The sequence below is a fragment of the Echinops telfairi genome, unplaced genomic scaffold, assembly GCF_000313985.2.
Source record: "Echinops telfairi isolate 266 unplaced genomic scaffold, ASM31398v2 ScPeMD7_25;HRSCAF=90, whole genome shotgun sequence".
NCBI lineage: Eukaryota > Metazoa > Chordata > Mammalia > Afrosoricida > Tenrecidae > Echinops > Echinops telfairi.
This window is the reverse complement of record NW_022103922.1, coordinates 8,853,558-8,860,686: the sequence shown is the minus strand read 5'-3', so window position 1 is coordinate 8,860,686 and position 7,129 is coordinate 8,853,558. Positions and strand designations below refer to the sequence as shown.

Genomic DNA, 7,129 nt, shown 5'->3' with positions numbered 1-7,129 from the left:
TGGGTCCACAAGACTTCCCACCCACTGGTCTGTGATCTTGCATTCGGTGTCACTGCATGTGTTTCATGTCTAAAGAGGACTTTATAGATTGACATCAGACATATGGGTTAATATCGGACTTATGGACTTGATCTGGACTGGACGGGTATGTTTTCTCAATATTCAATTGCTCTTGTATATAAAGCTCTTTCTTAAACACAAATGAGTGCCTCTATGAATTTGTTTCTCTAGTCTACCCGGACTAACACAAGGACTTCTTGCCATTCTTTGTGTAATTGAGGGTTGGTTTGTCCACTTCTGTGAAGAGGGCTATTGGAAATTTGATTGAGATGATTTCATTGAAGCTGTAGATGACTTTTGGTAAAATTAATATCTTAATAATGTTAAGTCTTCCAATACAATAACATGAAGTATTTTTACTTGTTTAGGCCTTCTTTAATTTCTTCAGTGGGACTTTATAAATGTCATTGTACAAGTCTCTGGCATCCTGGTTAAATTTATTCCTAGCAATTTATGCCTTTATTGGGTATTGCCAATGGAATTCTTTTCTTGCTTTTCAATTCTGTGCTGTTGAAACACAAGTGAATCTTGTGTTACCATGTTTCCTGAAACTTACTGAATCCCTCTATCAGTTTTATTGGCTGTTTTTTGGGTCCTTTGTGAATTTCTATATATAGAATCACGTCATCTGCGAATAGAGATCATTTTTACTTGTTCTTCTCTAATTTGGACATCTTTTATTTCTTTTACTTGCCTCATTGCTCGGTCTAGGACTCCCAGTAGTGTGTTGAATAGCAGTGGTGATAGTGAGCATCCTGGTCTTATGCCCCATCTTAAGGGGGGAAATCACTCAGTTGTTTTCCACTGAGTAGGACGTTGGCTGTTGGTTTAATGGCATTAATCATATTGAGCAACATCCCTTCTGTTCTGATATTGTTAAAGAGCTTTTACCAAGAAATGATGTTGGATTCATCAAATACCTTTTCTGCATTGTGATGATAATGTAATTTTTTTTCTCTGTTTAACTAGTGTGGTGTCTACACTGATTGATTTCCTAATGTTGAAATACGCCACACCCTTGGAATGAACCCCATTTGAACACAGTGTATGATTCTTATCATAACATTGTTGGATTCTTTTTGCAAGTATTTTGCTAAGGGTTTCTGCATCTTTATTCATAAGGGATATTGTTCTACAGTTTTCTTGTGTTGTCTTTGTCTGAATTCAGCGTCAGGGTAATATTAACCTCGTAGAAAGAGTTAGCAAATATTTCTTTCTCTAAGTCTGTTGGTGCTGCTGTATTAGGAAAATCACAAGTGGTTGGTTCTAATGAACAGAAATGCCCTTTCCCACAGTTTAGGAGCCTAGGAATCTGAATGTAGGACCTAGGCTCTAGAAACACAGCATTTTTACTCTCAGCTTCGGTTTTTCAGTTAATTGATCTTCATGTAAGATGCATTTTTCACTTCATTTGTATTAACTAGCTTCTATGGCTACACGACTCCTTTTTGATTTCAACGTTGATTGATTAAAACACACCTTACTCAATACGGCCTCATCAATATACCAGAATACTACTCCCAGATGGGATTACATCCACATGTACAGAGATTAAGGCATGGAGTATTTTTTCTTAATTTAAAATAAGTTGTTATTTCCAATGTATTCGTGTGTGTGTGTGTGTGTGTGTGTGTGTGTGTGTGTGTGTTTAAGTTATTGTAACTTGGATGACAGTCGAGAGAGGAAATTAGTTTTCCACTCAACAGAGTAAACACATTTTGTTTCCTGACAGAGGTTATAATCCCCCCAATGTAACAACACTCTTCCCATCTCCTCTCGGTGCTTCCTATTTTTAGTTTTCCACTCAACAAGGTAAACACATTTTGTTTCCTGACAGAGGTTATAATCCCCCCAATGTAACAACACTCTTCCCATCTCCTCTCGGTGCTTCCTATTTTCATTCTTCCATCTTTCCTGCCTACTGAGCTTTGGTGTTGAACTTAGATGGTTTGTTGTACTGAAATGTCCATTCCTCCCTGGCCTAACTGTCTTCTACAACTGCGGTCCTAACTCCTCAAGGATAGGGTCTCATTCTCACAAGATGTTTGGTTATAGCTAAGAAGTTTTCAGACCTTTTCCCTGTGCAGGCTCTACTATATCCATGGATAGCTTTGCAGCGTTTACAAATGTAGAAGTTTCCATAAGGGGACTTTAAAAAGTGTGTGGAGAAATTCCATTCTTATTTAATTTCATGTTTCCACCAACTACCTGAAGCCCTTTTGTATACTGATGGCTGCGCTCTCATTTTCTCCGCACCTGGCCAGCTTCCTTGACCACTTATCTCTTACTGCCAACCACTCAATGCTGATTCATAGCAACCCCCGTGTGGATTTCTGAAACCTGTAACTCTTGATGGGAGTAGAAAGCCCAGTCTTTTCCCCAAGGAGCTGCTGGTGGTTTCAAACTGCCGACCATGTGGATTGCTGCCCAGTCTTAACTGCTACGTCACCAGGACTCCTCGGTCTACTTCTCTATTCACTCATTAATATTGTTTTTTATTACTATTGTTGCAGGGTTGGCTACATTTGCCTTCAGTACTCCTTTGCACCTCCCAGGGTCGTCCTTTACCTTGGTCATGTTGTACTGTCCTCCCCATTATTACATCTTACCTTCCTGTTCACCTAAGTTAAAAGGCATCTACTCTCTAGCATTTGATTGACACCCCATCCTTTGGAATCATCAAAGAACCTTTCTTCCTGTGTTAAATATTTTTGTGATGTTTTATAATCATAGTCTCATACAATATTTATACTTACCACACTCAGCCTAATGTCCTTCAGGTTCACCCATGTTAGGAGGTGTTTGGGGATTCGTGGTATTCCACTGGAAGTACTGTAGTGCATCTATCAGCTGGTAGGCCTTGACATGGTCTCTGTCTTTTTTACACTCATGGATAATGCTGCAACGATCATGGATGGGTGTGCATGTATCCATTTATGCCATGGCTCTGATTTCGCTAGAATCTATGACTAGTTGTGGGATTGCTGGACCATCTGGTATTTTTAATTCCCCTGTTTGAGGGAGGTGCTGTGCCATTTCTCACAGTGAAGGTGTTGATTTACAGTCTCAGCAGCAGTGTAAGAGAATGCTAATCTCTCCACAGGCCGGACAGCATTTTGTTTTCTCTTTATTTTATGTTTAAACTTTGTGGTTATGACTGGAGTGTGCTATATCATTATTGTTTTGATTAACACCTCTCTAAAATGGATAACAATCAGGAGAGCTTCTGCATGTTTTTGTTGGTGCCTGCCTATACATCCTCAGAGCAAGGAGCTCTGGTGGGTGGTGGCTATGCATTCAGCGGGGGGGTCCTCCAGCTCAGAAGGTCAAAACCAACAGCAGCTTTGCTGGCGATGATTGGGCCTTTCTACTTCAGTGACAGTCTCAGAAACTCACAAGGACAGTTCTAGCCTGTCCTAGTGGGTCGCTGTGAGTCAGCATCAACTCGAGTGAGTTTAGGTTTTTTATGACTTTTTTTATTGAAGAGTCTGTTCATATTTTCTGAGCATTTTAAAAATTGGATGACGTGTCTTTTGATTATTGGCGAGTAGAGGTTTCTTAGAAATTGAAAAATGCAAATATTGGGTAACTGACCTTCAAATAGGTCAAATGACACACCCAAGGTCTCATGTTTTGTGAAAGGCAGGAAATTTAGAACCCTAGACATCTCTGAAAAGACGGACACTGGCATATCAAGGAGGTGACTAGGTCAGAATTCCTGGATTCCGGCAGGAGGCCTTCATCTCTTCCTTTTTTCCTTTTTTAGTTTGGGAGCTCTTAACAGCTATCATAACATTCCATAGTTCAATCACAGTAAGCAGTACTATACAATTGCTACCACAATCACCTTCAAAACATTTTCTTTCTTCTTGAACGCCTTGGTATCAGCTCCCTTTTGCGCCCTTCCGGTCTGAGGCACGCTCGGACTACGTTTCCCATCGGCCCCCGGGGCAGTTTCCGGTGCCGCGCGGCGGTGCTCTGCTTTCCGGCCGCAGCTTTTACGTCACTTGGGCCGAATTTCTGAACATGGGCGCTCAGCAGTCAGAACCTCAGGACCGCGAGAAGGTCGTTCCCGCGCCCGCCAGCCCCGCGCCCTTGCCCGCACCCGCCAGCCCCGCGCCCGCCAGTCCCGCGCCCTTGCCCGCACCCGAAGCGCTGACCTCCCCAGCGCAGGGCTCGCTGACTGCCAACTGCTGGAGCTGTCGCGTGCTCGCTGGGTCGGGGCTGATCGGGGCGGGGGGCTACGTGTACTGGACGGCGCGGACCCCCATGAAGCTCGGATACCCCCCGGGTCCAGGGACTATTACGCAGATGGTCGTCGGCATCAGTGAGAATCGGGGTGCCACCACGTGGACGGGGGGTGGGGCGCTCAGGGTGGTCACGTGGCAGGGTCACACCCTCTCCGCCCCCCCAGCTAGGTGACCCTAAAACTCACTGCCATCAAGATGGTTCCTACTCATATTGGCCCTATAGGATAGGGTAGAACTGCCCCTGTGGGTGTTCGATACTGTAACTACTGGAGTAGAAAGCCTCGTCTTTCTCCTTCCGTGCAGCTGGTGGTTTCAAACTGCTGACCCTTAAGTTAGCAGGCCAGTTGGTAATCATTACTCCACCATGGACTCCTAGGTGCACTAGGGGAGAGAAAACTTTGGGGACACCTTGTTTTTTCTTGGATTCCAATCATTTTGTGAACTCATTTTGACCCCACCACCCCCGCCCCGCTTTAATCTTCATGACAACCATTAGGGTTAAAGTGAGATCACAGTATTCCCATTTTGCCTCCGAGCAAATCAAGTCCCAAGAGTTTAAAGTCAGCCAGGCTGGAGATCTTGCAGCTGGGGTTTGATCCTAGGTTTATCCGAACCCAAAGCCCATGCACTTTCTCCAAATCCAGAAGAAAGCCGACAGGTGGGCCCTTAACCCTGGCTTAAGAGCTTTGGGTCTGAAGTCAGCCCTTAGACTCTCTCTCAAAGCCTACCTGGTCTGTCACTGGGTTCTGGGGCCCAAAGTCCTCATCTGCCACAATCCGAAAAAGTGATGTGGTTTTCCTGTTCTAAAATGTAGCAGTCTTTGAACTTTTCATACCCTTGTCAGAGTGAGTAGAATTTTAAGTGTCAGATTCTTTACCTTCTTCACCTGGCTGCCCAGATAACATTCTTTTGTTAAATTCCTTACTTGCTTGGGGAACGTAACAATGATTCCCCCCCCCCCCACTTGTTTGAGTTTCACTCTCCTGCCCTGTTAGGTGGACCCGAGACCATGTTGTGAGGTTAAATGGGGTGTCCCCTGTGAAAGTATTTTGTCAGCTAAGGTCCAGCATGCTGGTGAGGTTTCGGTGTCTTTGTCTCTGCAGGCATTGCCGCTTGGGGGGTAGTCGTCCTGACGGACCCAAAAGGAAAAGCTAAGCGAGTTGATGAAAAGTGAATTTGTCATCTCCCTCCGTCCTGGGGACACAGATTTGAATGTGGACGGACACATGGACACACTTCAGCACTGCAGATGCTGCAAGACTGACAAGACTAAGCCTGGGTTCTCCTTCAGCCAGGAGTGTTTTTGGCCTTCTTAGGTTCTGAGGGCGGGGACCGGCACTTCCCTCAAGAAAGAGCAGATTGTGGGTTTTACTTGGGGGAAGAATATGTATAATTAAAGGGGAAATGAGAAACTGGGTTAAACTCTCGGTAGTTTTTACTTTACGTTCTGTCAACCTGTTGTTGTTAGGTACTGGTTCCCATCCATGGCAACCGTGAGCACTACACAATGAAGCACAATGGTCCTGCGCCATCCCCGCGAGCGTGCCTTTGCTTTGCGCAGCTAGCCAGCTCCCCCCGGAGAAGTGGCAGACTTCTGGTCACCACTGCATGACACTGCAGGTCTGTTTCCTCAGACTTACACAGACAAACCCACTGCCCTCCAGCCCACGATGACTCACAGTGACCCAATAGGACAGTAGAACTGAGTTTCCAAGACTGTCCTTGAGGAGAAAGCTTTGTCCTCCTGTGGAGCTGCTGGTGGTTTCAAACTGCTCGTTTTGCAGATCGCAGCCTAACGTGGAACCATTTTGCTACCAGGGCTGGTAAATCCTTCACTTTAGGACATTGTAACCATCCTGAACCTTAAAAGTTAGAGTCCAGGTAATTGGTGTGATCAGTTTAGTAAGTGGATGGAGTGAAGGCGGGTACTTAAAAGCCTCCCAGTATTCTAGAACTAGGAGAGTCCCAAGGAGCAAGCCTTGCCTTTCTGAGACAGGAAGTCATGAAAGTCAGCCTTCAGGCAAAGACTTCGCTGCCAAAATATTGCTGAGAGATGCAAAGCCTCAGTGATCATGAAAAGGCATTTGGCTTCATTTCGCACAAGCCTGGAAATGTTCTGTGATGGGATTGAGATACTTTGCAGATAACTCAAAATCTGATACTTCTTTTCTGAGAGGGCTTTGCCTACTACCCACCTATAACCGCCCACCCCCTGCCCCCCAGCCACTGGAGGCCACAGCTTCTCTACAGTTATACCCAGCCGTCTTTCAGAGCCAAGCAACTCTTAAATTTAGTTGCCAATCACAGTGTAAATTTTGAATGACGTTGAGCAAGTAATACCTTTTAACACTTCTCCCCACCCCCTCCCCATTCCCAGGATTCTGTGGAAACCCTTCAGTTGGCTGAACCTCACATGGTATTTCAGACTATCTGATGTCGTGGTGTTGGTGGGGATACACATGTAGAGAGAGGGCAGTGGGGGCTTGGTGGTGGAATCCTCACCGTCCATGTGGGAGTGGCGTGCAGGGGCACCAGTTTGTCCCTGTGAACAGTGGAATGGACTGCTCAACCAGGACTGTTGGAGAGCACTGTTGTCTTAATCCTTCTCATTGAGGGTCTTCCTCTTTTCTGGTGGCCTCCAGGGACTAGTCTCCTGATGACCTGCCCAAAGTAAGTGAGGCAAAAATCTTGCCCTCTGCTTCACAGGAGCACCCTGCTTGTACTCCCTCCAAGCTACATCTGTTATTCGGGTGCTTCATGACACCCTCGGTATTTCTTCCCCAACACCCTGTTTCATTGTTTCAGAGCTGCCCATTCTC

At 45.4% G+C, this 7,129-nt stretch overlaps 1 protein-coding gene across 1 annotated transcript; it reads left to right on the top strand.

Moving 5' to 3' along the window:
- The first annotated feature begins 4,086 nt into the window (after positions 1-4,086).
- Positions 4,087-5,726, top strand: DMAC1 (distal membrane arm assembly component 1). Its single transcript, XM_013005652.2, has 2 exons — positions 4,087-4,387; positions 5,414-5,726. Exons 1-2 carry the CDS (start codon positions 4,087-4,089, stop codon positions 5,482-5,484), a joined length of 372 nt encoding a protein of 123 aa, XP_012861106.1. The 3' UTR covers positions 5,485-5,726.
- Positions 5,727-7,129: the final 1,403 nt, after the last annotated feature.

Coding starts and splice junctions, on each gene's coding strand:
- DMAC1 (XM_013005652.2), top strand. CDS start 4,087: ATGGGCGCTCAGCAGTCAGAACCTCAGGACCGCGAGAAGGTCGTTCCC. Junction 4,388..5,413: donor GCAGATGGTCGTCGGCATCA/GTGAGAATCGGG, acceptor TTGTCTCTGCAG/GCATTGCCGCTTGGGGGGTA.